Source organism: Cyphellophora europaea (assembly GCF_000365145.1).
Source record: "Cyphellophora europaea CBS 101466 unplaced genomic scaffold supercont1.6, whole genome shotgun sequence".
Taxonomy (NCBI): domain Eukaryota; kingdom Fungi; phylum Ascomycota; class Eurotiomycetes; order Chaetothyriales; family Cyphellophoraceae; genus Cyphellophora; species Cyphellophora europaea.
Window position 1 is genome coordinate 1692283 of NW_008481812.1, and position 22366 is coordinate 1714648.

Genomic DNA, 22366 nt, shown 5'->3' on the forward strand with positions numbered 1-22366 from the left:
CAGCGCTTCTCGGAGTTGTCTGAATGATAACAGTCTCAAGCTCAGGTCATTGCTGGGCTGGTGGCAGAACGCCGTCCTTTACTCTCGAAGCCACAACAGCTGCAGGCTTTTGGTTGTTAACGGACGCATGTCCTTGCATGTAGCGCCCTCCTGCAGAGGCGGTGCCCCAATGAATGGAAGGCTTTCCCTGATCAATCCATATAGACCGTGCCAACTGTAATAGCACAATAAACCATGCTGTGGCCGTTCTCGTCGTTTCTGGACCCTATAAAATACAATCGTTGGCCAATTTGCATGTTGGCTGGAATCCTGTCCAGGCCACGGGGAGCGGCAACGCCATCTAGTACTGTACACCAATTTACACTTCCCAAGACATTGTCATCCATCTACTCGACGAGCTCCAGCTCAGTCACACGATCCTCTATAAGACGTTAGCTGATTACAGCAGACATGTGAGTCAAGAACTTACTCGCAAACGTATCCTTGTGCTCTTCCCACAATCTCCTCAACTCCTCCACATAGTTCGCATGTACCTCGTCCAGATAATCTTCCTGAACCCGACCATCATGCTGTCCCTGCTGGACGACCTGGATGGGCCGGCCCACCACAATGTTGACGGCTTTCCTATACGGCATCATACCAACATCATAGTTGAAAATCCCTCTAGCATGAAACAAAGGTACTGTGAAACCCGCCATCTTCTTGACCAGCATTTGCGTCTTGTGGATCCATGGGTGGGCCTCACTATCGATCTGTTCATAGAGATCATTCTCTCCGAACGCTAGCACGGGAACGAGATCCGCACCCTGACGGATCGCGAGCTTAACGAACCCCTTACGGCTATTGAGCACGAGGCGGAGGCTGTGCGGCTCAGCGTTCAAGGATTCCCTTGCTCCACCCACGACGATGGTGACAGCCCTGCCCATACCTTCGCCGTTGACACCGCCTTTGGACAGAAGATTCTCGATGGACTCTTTGGAGACGGACGCCAGTCCCATGGCTAGAGCATAGTCGCGGTAAAGGGGGATACGAAAGTTGGAGTCCAGTGTTAGCAATGTGTTTGTGATGCCAGGGAACAGGTCGGTGAAGCCTAGGGCCTCTGTAGCGAAGGCGGCGAAGGCTCCGTGACTGATGATGCCATGGGGGTGATATCCGAAGATGTACTTCCTGTGAGGCTCGAGCTTGACGGTGCGGTGCAGACGGGCCGGAAAGTACGAGGCGAAGGCGGACCAGATCTTAGAGCGGCGCAAACGTTGCGAACGACGAGTGAGGGTACCGGACGTGGCCTGGTCGCACCAAATGAAGCTATAGACCAGATATGGAACCAGGATGGGCCATGTTAGCGGGATGGCGCAGAGAAATAAGAAGGTTGACAGAAACAATGCGATCGAAACGGAGTGGATGAGTACCGCTGTCGTCTGTAACCGCCGCTGAAGCGGGACGCTGAGGGGCGCCCAGCGTATACTGCAACCTTTGTCAGTTCACAAGCACGGGTCAAACTCAAAGAATCATACGCAGATCGTTGCCAGCCAGCACCTGCCTTCCGACCACTGGCTAGAGCCTGCTCCGTCGTGTCCTGCTTCTTTGTGCGTCCATTCTTGCTCTTCTCTCGCTGCGTAGTGGCTCCATTCTGCTTCAACGACTGCTCATACTTGTCGTCAGGCTTGACGGTCGTCAAGATGTCAGTCCCAGTGCTACTCCTGTGTTTCTCATAGACAAGCTTGTCGTCGTCCAACTGCTCCTTGTCGTCCACGGCTGTCGCCGAGCTCGCATACGATTTGATCGGGGAGTGAGGTTGCGACTCGCCGCCGCCAGCAGCGGTCCCCTGAACCGAATCGGCGAACGACTTTGCAGGCAAACTATGCTTCTTGCGCTCTTGAGGGTCGGCAGGCTCGGAGTTGAGCGGCTTGCTCACGGTGGTAGACGCCATCGTATTGGGCGCACCTGCGGCGGGTGGTGGGTAGTGCTTCGCAGAGTCCAGAGATTAGGTCCTAACACGGAATGAGGCGAAATCGCTGTGTTTACTGGATAGCATGAGCTGATTGGACTCGGAAGGGCTGTGTCAGTAACCCATCAGTATTATAGCACACATTTACTAGGCTACTTGATCAATGAAGAGCAGTGGAAGTCAACGAGAAGGTTGGCGCAGGTGGTCGCCTCTGACGTAGTTATGCGGCCGCCGATCGCTGTTGCTGCCAAGATCAGCGACAAGCGACGTCCGTACGACTGCCGGGATGCCAAGCCAACTCCATGACCAGTTAGTTACCTGCTTTATTACGAGAAACTCGCTTTCATATGTGATGGGAACATGGTATACATGCTGATATGGATGCTTCATGTCTCGTTAGTATCATCAGCGAGCATCCGCTGTGGTGAACATCCAAATGTATCTCTCGAGCTCCTGGCTCGGCCATCTGTTGTGTTTCCAGCTAGACGCCTGTAACCGATGAACACACTTCTTCCCATCTTCTATGTCAAACCTGCTGGCATCTGATACGATGATTGTGCTTTCAGGTTTCAATAGCACGAGGGCTGACAAATTTGGCGAGTAGGCTACCCGGGCCTCACAGGAGTTCACACTTAGAAGTCTCTGCTGTGTGCCCGGGCAGCTACTCGTCAATTTTGGTCGGGCCCCTGTTGAATGGCACTTCTCGGGCACAAGCACTACAAGCTCTTCTCCGCAACGCCGAACTGCATGTTGTCGTTGTCAAAGACGGCGAAGATGGCCTTCAAGAAGACATCGCCATAGATACCTAGAACCAGTCAGTACCTCGATCTCCGTTCGGCGTGAGCAGGAAGACTCACTCTGTCCAATACCCTGGCTCGATTGAATGCCACCAAAGCAAGCTGCAAACGCGTCAACAGGAATCGTCCACGCAAATCTCCAGGGAGAACGCTTACTCTGGCCAGAATTGTCCACAGGCGCCAAATTGATGAATGACCCGGGCACCTTGGCCTGGTAATCGCCGATGCCCAGGAAGAAGTCCGGCAGCTCTGCGTCACAGCTAAAGGTGTAACCACCCTGTTGGCTGTCGTACTCTGCGCCACTGACCTCCTTGTAGTAGGCCTCGACGATGTCGTCCTCGATGAGGATCAGTGTGGTGCCCGTGTCGGCGATGGCGTCGATGCTTTGCTGCTGGAAGCTACCGTTGCCAACGCCATAGCCAGTTCCGGCTGGTTGGACTGTTAGCGCTGCCGGTGGCCAAGGTGGATTGTTGGAAAGACCTACTGAATTCCCAGAAGCCCTGCGAGCTGTCGATATCGGTGTAGTGGATCTCGCCGGTGTGCTTGCTGTCATCAATGAAGCCAAAGTCATAAGTGCCCGGCGCGCCCTTCTTGAGGTCGACGGTGAAGAGATTCTGCGAGAGGACGCCCTGATCAATGGCGGTGTCGAAGAAGGTCTTTTGCTGCGTGGGCTGAACTGCTCGGCTATCAGTATACGCCAATATGGGGACGCAAGAGAAGACCACTCACCTGTATTAATCTTGCTGAAGGCAAGGCCAAGCAGACCATCATTGTTCTCGTCCTGCTGAAACTGCTGAGAGATCTTGGAGGCAAGCTCCACAGCCTGACCGGTGACTTCCGTACCGCCCACATTGACTGACCATACATTAGCTGGCGACGAAGGTGCCGACAGAAAGGTGGAATACTAACCGGTATCCGTGTAAACATTTCCGGACGCCCCACTGCCATCACCATACGAAATCTGCCAGCTCGCCCCCGACAGCTCCTTGGCCGTCTTCGACTTCTTAGGATCGTACAGCTCGTGGCCACTCTGCTGCGCCTTGGGCAACTCGGTCGAGAACACCCACAGATCGGCCGATCCCGTGTCGAAATCCAAATTGACGGTCTGGCCACCGATCTCGACGGGGCTGAGATACTCGACATCGCCGTCTTCCGGGTTGGCGGCGACGCTGCCGTCGTCCTGTGCCGCCTTGGAGACGTCCGCGGGGACAGCGACGTTGTATTTCTCGTACACACGGCGCAGCTGCACGGCGGGGGCTTGGAAGGGCTTGGCGATCTTTTGGTTGATGGTGAAGCCGCGCTTGGTGGGCTGGCGGCCGGTTGGGGCGGCGAGCACGGCGCCGGCCAGGGCGGAGGCGGCGATGAGGGAGGTGATGGACGGCATGTTGATGTCTCTTCAATGGATGACTTTGGGTTGGCAGTACGTGAGGGAGTGTGGGTAGGGAATAATAATGAGCGACTCGCGCGCAAATGAGTGGACTGGGTCTGCTGAATGATAATGAACGAACGACTGCTGCTAAGACTGCTGCTGGAATGATAAAGCGTGAAGTTGAAAGAGACTCTGGCAACATACCAGTTTTATATCCTAGAAGTACTGCTTCCTCAAAACTCGTCGTATGCCGCACAGCCGAGCAAACAGGTTCTTCCTCTATCCTCTTTCGCTCACCTCCCTCGGGCCCTCAAGGTCTAGGATACATGCACGGGACCGGGAAGAGGGGGGCGTTCGGCAACAGCGAAATGAACACATGCCCCCACGGATGCAACGATGGGCCAACATAACGCCAGCGAACGAGACCGCAGAAGCAGCCTGGCTGCAGCATTGGTGATGATGTGCATCGCCTTGCTGCAGGAGCTACTTTCCCTGGTGGAGGAACTTTCGAAACAAAGTTATCATCATGATGGCAATTGCCATGGCCAGGGGTACGTATGTACGAGGTATCAGTGGTCAATATAGAAGCCTCAGCCCAGAGAATGCCAATTAAAATGCCAATTTGTGCCTCGAGACGACGACCAGGGCCACCCGGTGTTGAGTCGACGAGAAAGGCTTGATGTCCCTAGCCCGAAGGCGAAGCACCTTTAAGCCTGCCTTGGCGTGCAGCCGAGATAAGGTGGCTGCAAGAAACGAGGCTCGTCGTCGTGGTTGGCTACAGGCACGGGGATTGTCGCAAGGCAACTTGAAAGTCAGGAGAAGTTTGAAAAGGAGCTAAAGGTGTTGTGCAGGGTGGCGCCGGGCACTGTCGATTCTGCCCGTTGTCGATCTCGCATCTCGCGCGTCTCATTCGCCGCAGCCCTGTAGCCCGTGATCTGGGGTGAAACGCCTCCGATGGAGATCGCTGTTACGCTTCCAGTCCAATCATGCCCAATGGCACCTTCTTGTTCGCGGGGTGGTGCTCCGATAGATACATAGACGAATCACAGAGACTATCACCGCACGAACTGCATTGGATCGCTGGACAGTTGACCGGATGATCGCCGCCGCCGCAACACCTCGGCATGGATGCAGGGCACCGAGTGGCAGGTCGTCTCGGAGTTGGCTTCTGGGAACGGTATGTCATCTCCGGGCCAGGATGTTCAAGCACCCATCAGTTTCCCAAGCACAGTAGCAGATCTCGCAGCATCGAGTGTAGGACCAAAAGAAGTTGTTCAGTTTATAGGCGAGCTGTTCGTACGAAGAATGATCTTTGTCAATCGGGCCTTTGCAACGACGCAGCTATTGTTTATAATTGCAGGCTATAGACACAATCTGGTCGCCTAAAGTACACGTTGGCCTTACACACTGAGCATTCTTGCCGTGTGGACCAAAACCGCTCACAACACCGTGAACAGCCAGTGTGTCTGTTTCGCTTGCAAATGTATCTGAAAAGCAGTATGGTTTCCCAACATCATGATTCGTGAAGATCCCATACTCAAAAAAAAACCCCCACCAAAAAACCCGAATCTATCTATTCACCGAAATGGCCACTGACGATGGTCCGGCGGTTGGCCCGTTGAAGGACCCCGAGGAGTAGTGTCACTGGAACTCACCGACGCCAGGCCGGCAAGCGTTGTGGCTGCATCGTTCTCCGACCTCTCCAATGGTTGCTCCGGACCCGAGTCTTGTCGTGTGAGGCGCGGCTGTGCAGGAAGGCCAAAACCGCTCGATGATTCCGAATATCGACTTGTCGGCAGGAACCCAGACTGCTGCGTAGGCGAGGTTCGAGATAGTGGTAATGTCCGGCCCTGAAAGTCGGCCGATCGGTCAGGTCCGGTGAGAGGCGGTAGCTTGATCGTGCTAATGGCCGTGCCGGCCGGGGTCGTCGGCTGATACGGAGGTGGCTGCATTGACCCTGGGCTGATGTCCATATAGCCCCGCAGATCAGACGGTCGGCTGCGCCAACTGCTCTCGGACGCGGCCGGTGACGGCATGGTCCCTGAATAGTTACTGCTACCGTAGCTAGGTAGCGATGCAGGTGGTCCAGGAAAACGGGGCCGGGTCACATCATGCGAAGATCCTTGATCAGATTGCGTCGCTAGTGGTGGCGTTGCGGATGGAGGAGTACCCAAGGACAGAGACCCGGTCCGCAGCAATGGGTCTGACTCACTGCGTACGGCCGATGAGCCCTCGGAGACCGAGCTCTGGTTGGACAATTGGCCCAGGGGTCCCGGAGGTCCTCGCCAGCGAAGATCCCGACCCGTGCCCGGAGGCGTTCCACCTCGTCCAGCTGGTGCATTGCGCGAGGGAAGCGATGCGCTTGGAACATATTGCTGACTTGCAGCAGCGAGCGTATAGCCCTGGGCAGCTCGTGCCGGCGATGTGGGTGCTACCGCCACAGGCATCGAGCCAATAGACCCCGTTGATCCGCCACGTCTATGGCCATGCGTTGTCTGGAGCGCATCGGCCATAACGTCGCCTGACTTGCCCGACATGCTCCCCGTACTGGACTCTTGAGTCTCAAGCTTAGGTTTCTTCGGTTCTGAAGGCGCTCCACCGGCGCCATGTTTCGCCTTGAAGTCGACCAAGTACTGCATGTAATCTTTATACGCATCAGTCTTTTTGTAAGCTGAGAGCTGGATGTTAAAACGCTCCTTAGCAGCGTTGGCCTGAGACTCGTAAGGTTCCTTGCCCTTGGCCTCCAGTTTCTGCCATCGGTCGCCAACGAGCTTTGCAATCTGAGTGAAGGATAGGTTTCGGTCCTTGATCTCCTCCCGGACCTTGTTTGAGAAGATCACATAGGCAGATGGAGGGCGCTCCGGCGCATTCTCATCCGCCTTGGGATGTCTACGATACTTCCTCTTGGCCTCGACTCCGGGACCCGAAGCGACACTACCGCCAAGTTGTGATGCCTCGGCTGGCCGAGCACTTTCAGGCGCCGCATCATAAGCCACGCCGCCATACAAGCGCTCGTAGGGTATACCTCGATACTCTGCGATGGCCCGCTGAAGCTTCTAGAAGCAGGTTAGCTGGTGGCTTGTACGAAGAGGGAGATGGACCTACCCTTCGATGACCGAGTTTGATGTTCAGAGATTCGCTAGATTGACGTCAGTCTGCGCATCGGCCATTTATGGGGGTGACGTACAAGTCGCTTTCCTGGATGTCCAGGACCGTATCCCACGACTCAAATCCCTCGCTCAGGAAGGCATCGAGGTAGTGCTCCAGGCCCAAGCGCTCTAGATGTGATCCGAGATCTGTCATTCATGCACGCAGCCGGGCAATCATTGATAGACTAAGCGGTTGAGCAGGGTGTGACTTGGTTATGCTCCGGGACTCTGTCCAGTATCGAGGCCTGACAATGACTGCATAGATTGAAAGACGAGCTTGCCGTCTGTATGTTCGCGATCAAGTGATGCTTGCGTGTCTGCTATAGCGGCAGCTTAGGGCCTAAAAGCACCTCTCACGCAATAGATCAAAATGGTGACGGGTTAACAGTCGAAAGCGGATGGCCTTGACGTATCTTGCTGGATGGGGGGTTCCAAGGGTCTGATGGGAGTTGACCGAGGAACTGTGGCTGAAAGGGGAAAGAGAGCAAAAGCTGCTCGAGAAAGCTTCTCAGGGTGCTTGCTCCAAGTCGGTAGTCGATAGATGCAACCTCGACCAGCAACAGAAATATTTTGACCGTACAGAGAAAATGCTTGAGGCGGGGTCAGGATCGCGCCAGTATCAGCAAGTTTCTGGAAGGGAAGCGTGGGGCAGCTGAAGCGCGGCTCTATGACATTGAGTGGATTGGTGTTTAGATATGCCGGATGAAAATCGGCTGCTCGGGATGACGGAGTGACCAATGGAGCTGCAGGGTCTGGGCGAGGAGGCGATGGTTAGATGCAATCATCGAATGAAAATTGATTCTGGATGATGGAGGGTGGTTCACATACGGGCCGAAAGGTTGCAGCGATTGATCGGATGATCGCTTGATCGTGGAATTAGGCGAGGTAAAGATGGGCGGCAAGCGCCAGTGTACTGAAAAGAAGAGGATAAAAAACGGGGGAGGATTGGGCGTTGCTACCGGTCGCCCAGAAGTTCTGAAGAAAGAGGAAAGAAATGTAAGAAAACGGCTCCGAAGAGAGGAGCAGGCAATATTCAAGCCAGGAATAGCATGCAAGGGAGCTACTCCAGTACGGTGGGTGCTACTTGGGTCGCGACTGGCGCGTGGGTATCGTATGTAATGATTACTGCACGTGCCCCCCCTTACACAGCCGCCTGGGTTTAAGCGCCCACGACACCGGTACCTGCGTAGTCGCCTTCTTTCGGCACTGTACCCATGCAGGTTGATGTCAGAATAGTCCCGTATGATTTATAGCCGCACTATAGCGTACATAGAGGACCACAGCGCCAGAGCTGTGGCGATAGACCGCAGCAATTTGCGTGAAGAACGGTCCTTCGCTAGCTCCGTTGCTTCTCCGGGTACCGTGCAGACTTTTCTCCCAGGGCGCGGCGACAAAGTGAATCGAAGATCTGATGAATCCAGCAACTTGGTTTCTGGGCAGCCGACTGCGGGTTTTGGTCAAAGGTAGATCGGAGAACTCAACCTGCTACGTACATGTTGGTGCACATCCAATATGGGAAAAGCGGAGAAGATCCAACTCTGATGCGCTTGTAGTTGAGATTGCGGTAATTCTGCTCGATGCCGGTGACCTCCCCCGTGCCTAGAGTTTCCCAGGCACAGGACGATGGACGAGCAAAATCTCGATCTCGGAGCCCTCAAAGCCAAGGGGTCCGCCGCAGGGTCTCATTCTGTCATGCGGTAGACGGATTCATCCCCGGAATCGAATCGTGACACTACAGCCTGGTATCGCACACACGTCTTCCAGAGACAGCGTCAGGCGTTAGACCACCGGGCCCCGGCGGCCGCTGCACGGCTGCTGCAGCCATTATTTCGGGCGTATTCGGCCACTCGTATTTTCTGCGTGCCCTAGGCGGTTTCTGGCCATGGCCTTACCGGTAACTTCGCGGCACCGTAGTATGAATCCACTGCGGCCCCCGTTAGGCGAGACGGTAATGCTTGATGGCCTCCTCGGGCCTGTCACAATCATAATGGAGTGCTGATGCGATTTAGCAGAGAAGGCTGAAGGCACAAAGACGCGCTGCATAGGCGCAGCCAATTCCAAAAAAGCCATTGAACGGCAAGGCCTGCCTTATTGTGTCATAGCCTTTCGCGCGCCACGTACCGGTTCACCGCCTTGATCAAGAGTTTTCCCTCACATGCGTGAGACACTACTCTCGGTTTCAGGCACAGTCTAGGCAATCAGCACGGTAAATTCCGAGCAGTACAAGTAGTACGTGTAACGCGGGCATCGGGACCGAACTTAATAACTTTGTTTCTACCAACGAGCAATAGCCGTTGCTGAGGGACTACAGTAGTCGCACCTTCGCCGACAGCGTTTTGACAATGGCCCCGAATCTTAGTACCGTGCCAAGACCGCGAATGCCGACGCACTCTCTGTGCACGCTACTTGTCCTCTTGCGACCTTTTTCCCAACCCAAACCCAAATCATAACTTATCCGGGACTCGCAAAGGGCCCACCGCGACGGAGTCAGCTGCAACGTAGATCCAACCGCACTTACAGCGAAATCTTCGGATACCCGTGTCACTGACTGGTGTGCGCCTGACAGCTCCGCACTGCCATTCTGTCAAGGTTTCAGCTATGGCACAAAGTCAGGACGAATCAAGCCATGCCGATGCCGGGTCACAGGAACGAGAGCAGGACAACCAGCAGATCGAAACTCCTCAGCAGTTCAATTCCGAGCTGGCAAAGGTAGGCTGTGTTAAGAGTCCAAAACCCCAATCAAGTGTTTCTGACCTTCATCACTAGGCTTTTCAGGAGCTAGCAAGGTATGACTCTGCCACATGGACCCAGGTCCCCTGTTAACAAGGGTCGCGGACTAGGGGTGAACAGACTGCGACAGCTCTCGAATCTCGGTTGGATGATATTGAAAGCCGAATTGAGCAGCTCCTCGCGAGCGTGGAACAAAATGCTCGTGAAGACGAAGCCGCCTCCGCCGCCCAACAACAGAGCTCCGTCCAGTCCTCTGCATCTAAGAAGGACCGGAGCAGCTCGTGATTCGACCGCCTCAGCAGACGCGAGTGCGGTGGAGAATTTCAGGGTGCATGGCAATTATCCTGATCCTAGATTTCTGGTAACATCGGTTTCCTCGCTTGCCCGACGGTCAAAAACAACGCCTTCAATGACCGGTAAAGAGGCTTTGGAAGTCGAACCGCCCATCACTCTTTTCAACGACACCACATTCGGTTATAACCCCATCTATCAAAGCCGCCGGCGTGATGTCAAATGCTGGATTCCAGACATCAATGCCAGTGGCGGCGACGTTGATAGTTGCCGGCTCTTCATCAATAAGTATCTGGCCGACTGCACTGATGCGTGGACCCTTGATCTTAGTCACCTCGTCAGCGGCGCGTTGCTCGATGACTATCTGATCACCCGATGGTGTTGACAGGTCGATGGTTGTTCGTGGAGCTGCGACGAGAAACTTGACACCATGATGGCGGGCAAGCACTGCAAGGGAGTACGTTCCGATCTTATTAGCGGTGTCACCATTGGCTGCTACTCGATCCGCGCCAACCACTATGGCGGCCAAACTCGTGCCCTCGCGGGCAAGCAGCGATGCAGCCATCGAGTCAGTGATCAACGTTGCTGGTATCTGGTCGTGGACCAGCTCGTAAGCAGTCAGGCGCGACCCTTGGTTGTAAGGTCTTGTTTCCGAACAATATGCATGTGTGAGCATGTCTCTTGATCGGAGTGAACGTATCACACCCAGGGCTGTTCCATATCCTGCTGTAGCCAAAGACCTATGGTTCGAGTCAGTTCCGATATCCTTCCGAATCTGGGCGTGGCATACCCGGTATTGCAGTGAGTCAGGACCTGCAGCCCCTGCTTCGGATCTTTACTCCGTTGAACTCCTGCCGTCGTATTGTGCTCGATCCATGCAGCCCCATGCTCCCCGATGGCTTTGTTATCGGAAACGTCGTCCACCAGCATGCGTTCTGCAGCATTGACGTAAGCTTCAACGACCGAGGCGGGGGTCGCGTTAGCGGCCGTCGCCGCCTGATCAGCCACTTTCTTCAGCTTGCCCACTGCATCGCTGAGGTTCACCGCTGTAGGCCTACTCGTTTTGAGATAGTCTAAGCGTGTGCCAATAAGATCTGCAGTCCGCTCCACCGAATCGGGAATCTGAACACTCTCTGAGTCTGCCTGAGTCAACTCGGTCGCGAGTGCAAGTGCCGCAACAATAGCAATTGCAGGGGCGCCCCGAACTTGCATCTGCTTGATGGCATGATGGGCGTCTTCGCATGTCGATATCCTGAAATAACTCGTCCGATGCGGTAGCAGGAGTTGGTCAAGGATTTCAAGGCTGGCAGAAGGCTCCCGGGAGTCTTTCCGTCGGGCGAAGCGAATGGCTTCTAACACCATACTGGCACCCGCGAAAGGGTGGTGCAAGTATTAGACGTGAAATGAAGTGGATTCGTTGGTGTGGTGATCGCGACTCCGTGAACGAGAGATGAAATATCGTAGATACGTGTACGGGCTCGATGCCTGGAACTCTCTTTAAAATTTCTTCGAGTCAAATGCTAAAATTTTGGACAAGGCAGTCGCGCCATTGGTTTGGTAGAGGCAGCCGCGCGGGGCAAGGCAAACTCGGTAACAATCCCCACCTCTCTTCCACCGCCAATCCAAGCCACCTGCAATGCTCACCCCGATCCTTAAGGACCCTATGCGAATCTGAGGCAGATCCGATCCGATCCGATCCTATGATACATTGACCAATATCCTCACCGCATCACAACACTCAGTTCTTCCGTTCAAGGGAGGGCCTTGGCAATATGACATCTGCTCGTATTAGACCGGAAGCCCAAACTGGCTTTGCGGCGGCGGCAGCATATGACGCTGGTCGACCAACGTACCGCGCAGAAGCCGTCGATCTGCTCCTCGGGAAGCTCGATCTAGCAGGTGTTCAGGGTGCAAAGATTCTAGACCTGGCAGCCGGAACTGGCAAGTTCACAGAAGCGTTATCCGCTAGGCCAGAGGAGTACGAGATCGTTGCAGTTGAGCCACACGATGATATGCGCCAACAGCTGTCAGACAAGAAGCTGCATAGGGTCACGGTCGTCGACGGAAGTGCAGAAGACCTCGAGCACATTTCGGATGGCACATTTGCTGCAGTCTTAGTGGCGCAGGTAAGATGCCTGTCTTTGATTTGGTGGTTGCACGCTGACATGTCTTCCATCAGTCCTTTCACTGGTGCGCTAAGGACAGTACCGCCGAGAGCTTGTTCACTAATGGTTAATTCAAGGTTTGCAAACATGAATGCATTGAAGGAGATCGCCCGAGTTCTTCGCCCGGCTGGGGTATTGGGATTGATTTGGAATATCGATGACTGTACGAGACCAATTCCTACCTCTCCACCTTACTCATCCCGTCAGACAATGCCCCAAAAGCGTGGGACATCCATGCGGGTTGGGGTTCCACGATGCGAGACGTTGTGTGGTCTCTTGAAGACGATCAACCTCGTTTTCGACATGAGCAATGGCGGAAAGTCTTTGATGAGCAGACTAGTTCGAACCCTCTTACACTTCACTTCGCCGACCCTCTTTTTTCATTGCCAATCGGAGAAGCCGCTATCGACTTCGAAACCTGGCTGTCGGCAGATGACATCTGGAGCAGATTGAGAACACTGAGCCAGATAGCTATCCTGGAAGGAGCCGAGCTGCAACAGATGAAGAAGAAGTTTGATGATGCGCTGGAAAAAGACTCAAGCTCCGTGGACGGTAAATACCCCGTTTATGGCCGGACCGTTATGTATTGGACGAGCCATATCCCGAGCGCACCACTTGGAAGCCGCGAATAGGTACCCGCCGATCTTTTAAGTAGTCGCGAGCTTTACGGACAGCATCGATGCGGCCTTTGATGGGTTGCCAGAGAAGATCAGAGAATGAGTCGTCCGTAAAGGGCTCACTCGCTGGAGATGTAGAGGACTAATCAAAATGGTCAGTACAAGAAACAGTCGCAATGGACACATATCGCACCATTGTTACCACGAACGAATGCATCGCCGTATGTCCCCCGCAGCTTTCCATTGACGAACTCCTGGCATTTTTCCAGTGCGATGTTCATATAACCATCAACAGATTGTAGCTCGCCCTTGTAGACAACACCTGAATTAAGCTTGACCGTGACAGGGACGCCGATGATCGAGGAAAGGAAGCTGGCAGGGTCTTTCGACTCTCCAGTGGCTTGGTCGGCCATTTTTCTGCAGCTTTCGTTCGGCAACACTGTATCAACTCTGGTAGCAAGGACGTGGGAAGGACAAGCTGCGACACAGAAATCTTGAATTGGGACACAAGGCTGAGGCGCTGGAATGCGCAAGGCTTTGACCGGAAGCCCTCCGAACTCAATTAAGCCCCAGGCGGTCGATGCGGGGTAGGAGATCACCTTTTCCCACGCGTACCGCGTTTTCGATCAGTGCACGAACATCACCCCACACCGCCGCCTGTTGCGTTTGATCGTCTCGTTTCCCACGACCACCCAGAGAGCCACCCATGAGCACCCCGAAGCCATCATTATTCAACAGGCCGTCGTGGGCCGTCGCTTCAAAACCGGCGGCCACCAGTCGCGACACGCCAATCTTTGGTCAGCATCGAGTATACGAGGACATTATCGCTGAAGAGACGAAGAAGCGTGAAGAACGTGAGGCCAGAAGAAAAGCAAAGGCCGAGAAAGAAGCGAAAAAAGCAGCGGTAATTGCTGAAAAGCAGATTGAGGAACCTGCTCCCAAGAAGAGAAGGGTGTCAAAGGATTTGCTTGACGAGCCTGACGATAGTGATGCCAGTCTCCAGAGTTCCTCCAGTGCAAAGCACAGTCCCACAAGTCACGGCACTACGAAAAGAGTGACTCGAAGTGCACCGCACGAGGACGTCAAACTGTCGGTTGGTCTAGATATATCGCCGCGTCAGCACAAAGCCAAGTCAAAACCCAAACGGACAGTGATCAGCCTCGAAGAGAGCGACGAGGACGGAGATGCAGGTAGTCGGAATACGGGACAGGTCACAAGCCAGGATAGGGATCTTTCACGGTCGCCAAAATCAAACAGAACCACCAAATCCGCTCCGCCCCCTGAAGACGAGGACGAAGACCCCTTCATTCGGGAACTCCAGCGTAAAGCTCGCCAGCAAGCACTCGAACGTGCTGGCGTCACCAAATCCATCTCACCAACACGTGTAGCTAACAAAGCTCGCTCTCCCTCTTTCGAAAAAGCTGCAGCCTCTCGCTCCCCGGTCTCTACCAAGAATGGGAGCTATGAATTACCTTCCGCTTCGCAAACCAAGGTTCTAGAATCGAACATCGCCATCCTCATTAGGTCTCACATCCCAGGAACCAAAGACCTGGTTGTCAACAGACACACATCGCAACCCCTGCAGCCTGTCAAGGACTACTGGTGCGTCCGCAACAAAGTCGAGTCATCTTTTGCGAAGCAGATCTTCTTTACTTGGCGGGGCACCAAGCTGTATAATTCATCCACCATGGCATCGCTCATCAACATCTTGAAGCGCGAGCAGGATATTCCGAGCTGGTCTGATGAAGACCCCAGTCACGGACGCATTCAGGTGGAAGCTGTGACGGAAGAAATATTGGAAGAGCAGCGCAAGGCGAGAGACGCGGCGAAGCAGGGCGTGGACCATGAAAGATATGGTGACGACGAGCAGCAAGAGCAAGTCCCAGAGGAGCCGAAGAAGAAGGAAGGCATTATTTTGCTTTTGAAGTGCAAGGACGTGGAACCGATGCCACTCAGAGTGCGCCCAAATACTGGGGTGGGCAAAATCATGAGGGCGTTTCAAAGTCAGAGGAACATTGACAAGACCAAGACATGCTGGCTGGTGTTCGACGGGGATAGATTGGACGAGAAGATGAGCGTGCAGGAGGTGGGGTTCGAAGATCAGGATGAGGTCGAGGTACATCCACGGTAAGGGGCAAGGCGACGTGCTTTTCTTGGTTGGACTGGGTTTGAGCGAAACAGTCATGTCATGATAGCGGTTATAGCGTGTAGATGGACAAATGCTTAATGTAATTCTGCAAGATATCTTTTGGTCTAGACAGTACCCTGTCTTCCATTCCCAGCAAGTGACCCATGTAACGCCCAGCTATGCACGATTTCGACCGCTGTGCTGTGGAAACCAGTCTATCATCCGGCCGCTCTCATAAAAATGCCATCTAAGCCCTTCGCATCCTGGAACGCGCGCCTCTTCGCCTCAATGTTCCTGCCTCGTAATATCTGTCGCCCGCTTCGCACAGTCGGTCTGGGGAACGGGGCAGGTGTCGTGTCCGACAACACAGGTGTCGATGTTTCCGAGTGTTGCCGCTTCTTCGACTTCTTGACAGCCTTTGCTGTGACTTCCTCGCTGTCGGAGGACGCGGACGAAACAGGCTCGTCGGGCGCGGGTTTGGATCTGCGCTTCGAGACCGACGTCGAACGGGACGTCGAACGGGAGGCTTCCTCTTCGTCCGCGGACGTAGCTTGAAGGGTGGTCTGCGACTTCTTGGCAGCTTTCTCCGCTCGCCGGGCAGCCTTCGCCTCTCTCCTAGCCCGCCTCTCTTCTTTGCGTTTCTTCTTCTCATCCCTTCTCCGAGCCCGATCCTCGCTAGTCTCCCCACCCTCACCAGCATCCGCACTTCCTTCCGCCTCCTCAGCCCTCCTCTTCTTCTCCTCCGCCTCCCTAGCCTGCTTCTTCCCCGAATACTCGTCGCCCCCCACCAACACCCCACCAGGCACGAACACCATCCCACCCCACCTCCCCAGCGCATACCTCTCCAACTTCTTCTCCTCCTGCTTCCTCTCCACCGCCTCCACCTCCTTCTCCCCCTTCGCATTCAACCTGCCCAACAATCCCATGAACGCATCCATGCCCGTCCTCTGCCCCTCCACATCTTTACTCTTCAGTTTCGCGCCCAGGCCCAGCGTATCGTCCTTGAAAACGACGCCCACGCGCGCCGCCGCCAGGCGCGCGGCGTTCTCGTCGCGCGCGTGCGCCGCGTGGTGCACCGATGACTTGGAGCCGAGGGATTGGCCTTCCGCCCAGCCTTGCGAGGTCATGATCTTGTGGCCGAAGGAGGTGCCGGAGGCGTTGTTCGACCAGGTCAGATTGCGGGGGTCGGCCGCGATGCGCCGGCGTTGGCGGGGCGCGGCGAGCCCCATCTTCGCGTATTCGGGGGAATGAAGCAAAAGTAAGGGAACTGTCTTGCTAGTTCATAGAGACTTGATCACGCAGGCGGCCGCGCTGGTTTCGTAGGATGTGGTGGTCGGAAAGTGGTGGTGCTGAAGGTGAGTCGAATTGCGGTGGACAACTTTTTTTCCCAGGTTGCTGGGGCTCAAAAACTGCGGAGAAGCAAAAAGGCCGAGATGGGAGGGCTGGGCTTGGCGCGGCCCTTCACGCTGTGCACCCTATTTTTGCTCACTGAGGCCTTGTCGATGGACACTGGACGTGCAAAGGATAATCGTGATTCCAGGAATATTCCGTTACGACCTGACTACTCTAGGGGTATCTCAAAGCTCAGAAACAGGCGCAGAACGCTCAAAATGTCCCATATCCTACGCCAACGCGAGACTCACCATCCACAGTGACGTTCACTATCTCACGGCACATCTGCAGAAACCGTTCTCTATACTCTTCTGGCGTCGTCGTGATGCTCATGGGCCCCTGGCGGTCGATGAGATTCCAAGCACGAATCAGTAGCGTGAACAGCTTTGGTTGAACTTTGTGCTTGGCCCAAAAGAAATCCAGCACCGCCGCGCGGAAGACGTACTTGCCATCGGCGGAACGGATGCCCGTGCGCCAGCTTGGTGGCGCAGGCGGTGCAAAGGGAGGGTAGTCCGGCGGTTGAGGAGCGTTGTCGACTTCCGGGTCATCGGCGAAAGGGTTCTGGGGCTGTGAGAGTGGGATGCGGATCAGGAACAGGGAATAGTCGACCGCTTTGTTGTCAGCCAAGAGAGTTGTGTCTCTTTCGAGTTGTCTGATGAGCGAGTCGGTTTCGTCCTTGGTGATGGCGATTTTGTCGTCGAAGCGATCTGCAAGCTTGGATTTTGTGGCCTCGGAGGTGAGTCTGCCGCCGGCAATGTCCCGTTCGGGGAAAAAGTAGGAGGTCGGCTTGAGGTCCCAGGTTTCCCAATCGCCTCCGCCGGAAGCTTTGGCTTCATCTTGGCCGGTGAGCAGATTTTCCATGACGATGTGATAGTTTGGAACCAGACCGAGAATCCCCCCCAGTGACACGTGGGGCCAGCCGAGGAAATCGGTGATACGAATCAAAAGGCTTGTTGGGTTCTGTGTCATGTAGTTGGCGTAAGGATCCAGCAGATCGTCTCTGAAAAAGGAGTGCTCGAAGCGTCGAGGCACTGACTTTACGATGAAGGCGCCGTCGGATGTGTGAAAGAAACTGGAGCCTGAGTAGCCCATATCGCCGGTGGCCTTGAGCGGCTCTTCGCCCGAGAAGCTATGGTCGTAGCCATCCTCGTCCAACGACCACGTAGACCGAAGACGCTGGAAGACCTCATTGCGGATGCGAATAAGGCGAATGCGGAAAAGTGTAAAGAAACACGAGACGAAATAGAGAACTCGTCTCAATAGACCGCGCTTGTCGGCACGATCGGCTGTGAGGATGGCGGCGACAATAGATTTGGATATCTCATCCTGTCGCGCCATTGCTGTGGCGGCGCCTTCCTTTGGCGACAGAGTGCCGTCAAATTAATATATAAAACAGATACTTCGGTGTCAACGATGCCTTTAAAACATCCCGCACAGCCCCTTAATGTGGCTGTACTGTGGGATGAGGTCACGGCTGTGGCGTCAGACCCGGATTCGGCTTCCGGCATCACCACTCTCGTACTCTCACACACACTTGGCGAGCTTCCCGGCCCTTTTCTGATGCTCGAAGTTCGCCAGTCTGTCTCTGAAGAAGGTTTTTAATTGTTTTGATGGGCTGACCCGGGTTGACTCAATGTCGTTGAAGTTCGTCCTGGGGTTCTTTATGTGGTCTTCGATTATATTCATCCAAAGTTGATGGCCGGTCCATCAGTGGCTGGACTCGCCGTTTGCTGAGAGACGAAAGTACATATACCCAAGTGGCTGGCTTGCTCCCAAAACTCAGCTTACCATGCACTATGGCCTCCATCGATTCGCAGATCCGTGGCTGTCATGAACCGACTCCCCTTGCCCATCAAAAACACTGCTGCTGCCCGGTAGTCCTCCGGCAAACTCACGCGCCCCAACATGTTCTGACCCGCCCACACCTCTCGCCTCTCCGGGTGTGTCTTGAACAGGTCCTCCACCATCTGCGTAACAATGTAGCCTGGCGAAATGGTGTTGACTCGGATGCCGTGTCTACCCCATTCACTGGCTAGGTTGCGTGCTAGCTGCACGACCGCAGCCTTGCTGGCGTTGTAGGCGGCGCAGTGTAGGTCGCGGTTAGCAATAGTGCCAGACATGGAGGCGATGAAGGCCATAGTGCCGCCACCGCCTGCCTTGAGACGTACCATTTGCTTGGCAACGGCTTGGGCCGTCATGAAGGCGCCGACGACGTTGACGTCCATCATTCGCAGAGCGTCTTCAGCCGTGTACTCCAGCGCGGGGGTTTCCTGCTGGATGCCCGCGGCGGCTATCAGGCCGTCGAGGCGGCCGTCTTGCTCAGCAATGTCGGCGATGGTCTTGTTGAGGGCGGGCGCGTCGCGCACGTCAATCTGCCGATAATGTAGGGATGTGTTGAGTAGGCGGGAGGCGCGGTCCTGGATCTTGGCAAAGTCTGGAGATTGGGCATCGGATGGGAGGCGATCGAGAGCGTAGACCTTGGCGCCGGCTTCGAGCAGAGCTTCGGCCATGGAGAGGCCGAGACCTCGAGCGGCGCCTGATACTAGGATGGTGTGGTTTGTGAGGTCGAATTCCGGTAGTGCAGCGGTTGTGCGGGTCGTGAGCTTGGGGAATTCGGGTTGAGTGGCGGTGCCTGCTGAGGGGTGGGAGAAGCGAGTGGTGGTAGAGAATGCACGGTGAGACTGTAGAGCTTTGGCGACGCTGGTCCCACGAAATCGAAGGTCATGTTTGGAAGATGTTCTAGCCACCAGGCGAGGCAGTATACGTGCTGGAGCTGCCATGTTGTACTGTGGTAGTGGGGAAAAGGAAAATGAGTGGAGAAATGTTCCCCGATTAAAAACGCTGACAGCAGATCTTTGCTTCTACCGCCAGTCAGTAGTATGGGGTAAGGAACAAGGAAGTTTTTCAACAACTGGAGTACCCGAGGTTGGGAATAGTTTCATATTTATACCCTGCAGTGTAAACTATGGCAAGCCACGCCGCGTCAATCAGCTCTTTTGGGCAGTGCCGGTCTTCATGATCGAACCTCGTGCTTTCTGAGATAGTACATACTGCCGCCATGGCATTTACAGTAGGATGTCGGACCGCTAGTCGTATTAGGTCTGAGAGGTTCGGAATCATTGTAGGAGCTCAAGATCGTGTCAGTGTTTTCCATGCCCTCAACCTCAGTTTCAAACATAGGTTAATGCCCGAATAAAACTACAGTCACACCGACACGACCTCTTGCGAGACGAGGTGGTATTGCTATGTATTATCTCTCATCCTCCGCTTGCAGACATTCAGGTTGAGCAGGGAAGATGAGACTGGCGGACATATCAGGGGTCCCACTCGAGTCGCAGTTGAACAGGCAGTAAATGCGGACTTCCCTTTTCGTCAAGCCGCGCGCCAAGGCGTGAACTGAGCCGCAAGGCTGTGCGAGGCTGTCGCTAGTTCGGCCGAATTGAACCAATGACGTCGTCTGCCAGTCATTGATGAAATCTGAGTGACTCAGACCGCGTTGAGGCAAACGACGAATTCACGCGAGTTGTTTGTCTAGTATTTCGTTCCTGTCATTTTGCTTCTGCCTCAAGTCAAGTCTTGCATCTGCTTTCCATCAGTTCAGGAGCCGCATTTTTTAGTGCTCCCCTTTTCTTACTCCTACACCTGGGCCTTCAGCGATATCTGAGACCTGTCACCCTCTCCATACAAGTACAACGCCACCATGGAGCAACCTCAAGCTCTACAGTCAACAGCACCGCAACAGAGTCGTCCCTCTCGTAACAGGAGACGTGGGCGTGGGAATAGGAACCAAGGCTCTGCCAGACCTCAGAACCCAACGCAGACCCAGCCTCCAGATCAGACCGCCAACCCTGCTCCGCAACCGACGGCAAGGCCGTTCGGTGGTCGACTTACACAACCGCAGCTTGATGCTGGTGCCCCAGAATTCCTTCCTGCTTCGCTACCTCCTCGATCCGCTTCTGTCGCCTCGTCCCAAACTTCGAGACCACCGAAACACCCAGCAAATCGTTCCACCCCACACAAGAAAAGCCAGCGGAAGGGTTCAATATCCCGCTCGACCGCACCTGATATTGCCACGAGGACGCATGAAGATATCAACAAGGGCATCTACGAATGTGCAATTTGCAGTAACGAAGTTCAGCGGAGCTCCAAAGTCTGGTCCTGCCACCAGTGCTGGACTGTGTTCCACATTGGCTGCATAAAGAAATGGTCTAAGAATGATGCTTCTGCAGTCAAGACCACCGGTTCAGACTCGGAAGCTGCCGATGGCAAACAATGGCGCTGTCCAGGCTGCAACCTCCCAACCACAGCTATGCCATCCAATTACAGCTGCTGGTGTGAGAAAGAATTTGATCCTAAGAGTATTGGTGGCCTTCCTCCGCACTCGTGCGGCCAAACCTGCGGGCGTGAGAGGAAATTTCCCAAAACATGTCCCCATCCTTGTGACTTGATCTGTCACGCTGGACCTTGCCCACCATGCTCGGCTGCGGGTCCCAAACAGGTTTGCTTTTGCGGGAAGGAGGAAACCCAGCGGAGATGTGTTGAAACCAACTATGACATTGGTTGGAGCTGTGGAGCAATCTGTGGCGATCTCTTGCCATGTGGTGAGCATATCTGCGAAAGACCCTGTCATGCCGGAGTTTGTGGTGCATGTCCGGCCCAGGTCGATGCGAAGTGCTACTGTGGCAAAGTCGAAAAGACAATGCCATGCTCGGACCAGGGCGAGGAGATACAGAGTTACAACTGGATCGGAGTATTTGATTGTGGCCAAGCCTGCAATCAACTCTACGATTGCGGTGAGCATCGATGTGAAGAGTGGTGTCACCCGCAGAAGGAGGAAAAGCCTCACTGCCCACGGTCTCCGGATCTCATCACGCACTGCGCTTGCGGCAAGTCTGCGTTAATCGATCTTGGAGTCAAAGACCGAGAGTCTTGCATGGACCCTATACCCAGTTGTGAGCAACCATGCGGCAAGTTGCTACCTTGTGGCCATGCTTGTACCCAGACATGTCATCCAGGCGGCGATTGTCTTCCATGCTCCAAGAAAGTTGATATAAGCTGCCGGTGCGCTCGGAACTCATTCAAGACCATCTGTCACCAAGGCACCGAAGAGCCTCCCCAGTGCATGCGGGTCTGCAAGGCAACACTGAATTGCGGGCGTCATGAATGCGGCGAGAGATGCTGTACAGGTGAACGCAAGGCTGCTGAACGACTAGCATCCAAACGCAAAATGCGCCCTCTCGGTGCGGCTGTTCCACGACTTGAGGGGAACATTGAACCAGAGCACATCTGTACACGCGAATGTGGCCGGCCTCTGAAGTGTGGCAACCACGTTTGCGTCGAACTTTGTCACAAGGGTCCTTGTACCAGTTGCAAAGAAGCCATTTTCGAAGATATCGCATGCAATTGCGGTCGAACCGTGCTGCAGGCGCCTCTACCTTGTGGTACCTCATCACCTCCATGCACGTTTCCCTGTCGACGTCCAACCATTTGTGGGCATCCCGCCGTCTCTCACAACTGCCATATGGACGATGAAAGCTGCCCAAAGTGTCCATTCTTGACGGAAAAGAAGTGTCTCTGTGGGAAGAAGATGCTCAAGAATCAGCCTTGCTGGCGCGCCGATGGCCTTTGCGGTCTTGTTTGTGGAAAGCTACTGAAGTGCGGTTCTCATACCTGCCGTAAGACCTGCCACAAATCTGGCGGATGCGAGGATGCACATGAGCATTGCCAGCAGGAGTGTGGCAAGCCAAAAAAGACTTGTGAGCATCCATGCGATAAGCCAT

The 22366-nt window shown here is 54.6% G+C and overlaps 13 protein-coding genes across 13 annotated transcripts; 5 read left to right on the forward strand and 8 right to left on the reverse strand.

The window, feature by feature from the left end:
• Positions 1-386: 386 nt before the first annotated feature.
• Positions 387-1930, reverse strand: HMPREF1541_06857 (uncharacterized protein; the record flags this gene model as incomplete). Its single annotated transcript, XM_008721185.1, has 3 exons — positions 387-421; positions 470-1464; positions 1515-1930. 3 exons carry the CDS (start codon positions 1928-1930, stop codon positions 387-389), a joined length of 1446 nt encoding a protein of 481 aa, XP_008719407.1.
• Positions 1931-2664: 734 nt separating this feature from the next.
• Positions 2665-4129, reverse strand: HMPREF1541_06858 (uncharacterized protein; the record flags this gene model as incomplete). Its single annotated transcript, XM_008721186.1, has 6 exons — positions 2665-2753; positions 2806-2847; positions 2902-3174; positions 3230-3424; positions 3475-3600; positions 3655-4129. The coding sequence occupies 6 exons, from the start codon at positions 4127-4129 to the stop codon at positions 2665-2667; spliced, it is 1200 nt and encodes a 399-aa protein (XP_008719408.1).
• A 1562-nt stretch (positions 4130-5691) lies between these two features.
• HMPREF1541_06859 (uncharacterized protein) lies at positions 5692-7417 on the reverse strand (the record flags this gene model as incomplete). The annotated part of the gene is made up of 3 exons (XM_008721187.1): positions 5692-7170; positions 7220-7253; positions 7302-7417. 3 exons carry the CDS (start codon positions 7415-7417, stop codon positions 5692-5694), a joined length of 1629 nt encoding a protein of 542 aa, XP_008719409.1.
• A 2444-nt stretch (positions 7418-9861) lies between these two features.
• HMPREF1541_06860 (uncharacterized protein) lies at positions 9862-10278 on the forward strand (the record flags this gene model as incomplete). The annotated part of the gene is made up of 3 exons (XM_008721188.1): positions 9862-9972; positions 10030-10049; positions 10104-10278. 3 exons carry the CDS (start codon positions 9862-9864, stop codon positions 10276-10278), a joined length of 306 nt encoding a protein of 101 aa, XP_008719410.1.
• A 121-nt stretch (positions 10279-10399) lies between these two features.
• On the reverse strand, positions 10400-11646 carry HMPREF1541_06861 (S-methyl-5-thioribose-1-phosphate isomerase; the record flags this gene model as incomplete). The annotated part of the gene is made up of 2 exons (XM_008721189.1): positions 10400-11024; positions 11075-11646. 2 exons carry the CDS (start codon positions 11644-11646, stop codon positions 10400-10402), a joined length of 1197 nt encoding a protein of 398 aa, XP_008719411.1.
• A 410-nt stretch (positions 11647-12056) lies between these two features.
• Positions 12057-13081, forward strand: HMPREF1541_06862 (uncharacterized protein; the record flags this gene model as incomplete). The annotated part of the gene is made up of 3 exons (XM_008721190.1): positions 12057-12421; positions 12527-12612; positions 12657-13081. The coding sequence occupies 3 exons, from the start codon at positions 12057-12059 to the stop codon at positions 13079-13081; spliced, it is 876 nt and encodes a 291-aa protein (XP_008719412.1).
• A 104-nt stretch (positions 13082-13185) lies between these two features.
• Positions 13186-13479, reverse strand: HMPREF1541_06863 (U6 snRNA-associated Sm-like protein LSm6; the record flags this gene model as incomplete). The annotated part of the gene is made up of 2 exons (XM_008721191.1): positions 13186-13208; positions 13260-13479. 2 exons carry the CDS (start codon positions 13477-13479, stop codon positions 13186-13188), a joined length of 243 nt encoding a protein of 80 aa, XP_008719413.1.
• A 293-nt stretch (positions 13480-13772) lies between these two features.
• On the forward strand, positions 13773-15197 carry HMPREF1541_06864 (uncharacterized protein; the record flags this gene model as incomplete). Its single annotated transcript, XM_008721192.1, has 1 exon — positions 13773-15197. The coding sequence occupies one exon, from the start codon at positions 13773-13775 to the stop codon at positions 15195-15197; it is 1425 nt and encodes a 474-aa protein (XP_008719414.1).
• Positions 15198-15412: 215 nt separating this feature from the next.
• HMPREF1541_06865 (uncharacterized protein) lies at positions 15413-16423 on the reverse strand (the record flags this gene model as incomplete). The annotated part of the gene is made up of 1 exon (XM_008721193.1): positions 15413-16423. The coding sequence occupies one exon, from the start codon at positions 16421-16423 to the stop codon at positions 15413-15415; it is 1011 nt and encodes a 336-aa protein (XP_008719415.1).
• Positions 16424-16799: 376 nt separating this feature from the next.
• On the reverse strand, positions 16800-17924 carry HMPREF1541_06866 (uncharacterized protein; the record flags this gene model as incomplete). Its single annotated transcript, XM_008721194.1, has 1 exon — positions 16800-17924. The coding sequence occupies one exon, from the start codon at positions 17922-17924 to the stop codon at positions 16800-16802; it is 1125 nt and encodes a 374-aa protein (XP_008719416.1).
• A 446-nt stretch (positions 17925-18370) lies between these two features.
• Positions 18371-19366, reverse strand: HMPREF1541_06867 (uncharacterized protein; the record flags this gene model as incomplete). Its single annotated transcript, XM_008721195.1, has 1 exon — positions 18371-19366. The coding sequence occupies one exon, from the start codon at positions 19364-19366 to the stop codon at positions 18371-18373; it is 996 nt and encodes a 331-aa protein (XP_008719417.1).
• Positions 19367-20491: 1125 nt separating this feature from the next.
• Positions 20492-20785, forward strand: HMPREF1541_06868 (uncharacterized protein; the record flags this gene model as incomplete). Its single annotated transcript, XM_008721196.1, has 1 exon — positions 20492-20785. The coding sequence occupies one exon, from the start codon at positions 20492-20494 to the stop codon at positions 20783-20785; it is 294 nt and encodes a 97-aa protein (XP_008719418.1).
• Positions 20786-21983: 1198 nt separating this feature from the next.
• On the forward strand, positions 21984-22118 carry HMPREF1541_06869 (uncharacterized protein; the record flags this gene model as incomplete). The annotated part of the gene is made up of 1 exon (XM_008721197.1): positions 21984-22118. The coding sequence occupies one exon, from the start codon at positions 21984-21986 to the stop codon at positions 22116-22118; it is 135 nt and encodes a 44-aa protein (XP_008719419.1).
• Between the last annotated feature and the right edge of the window lie 248 nt (positions 22119-22366).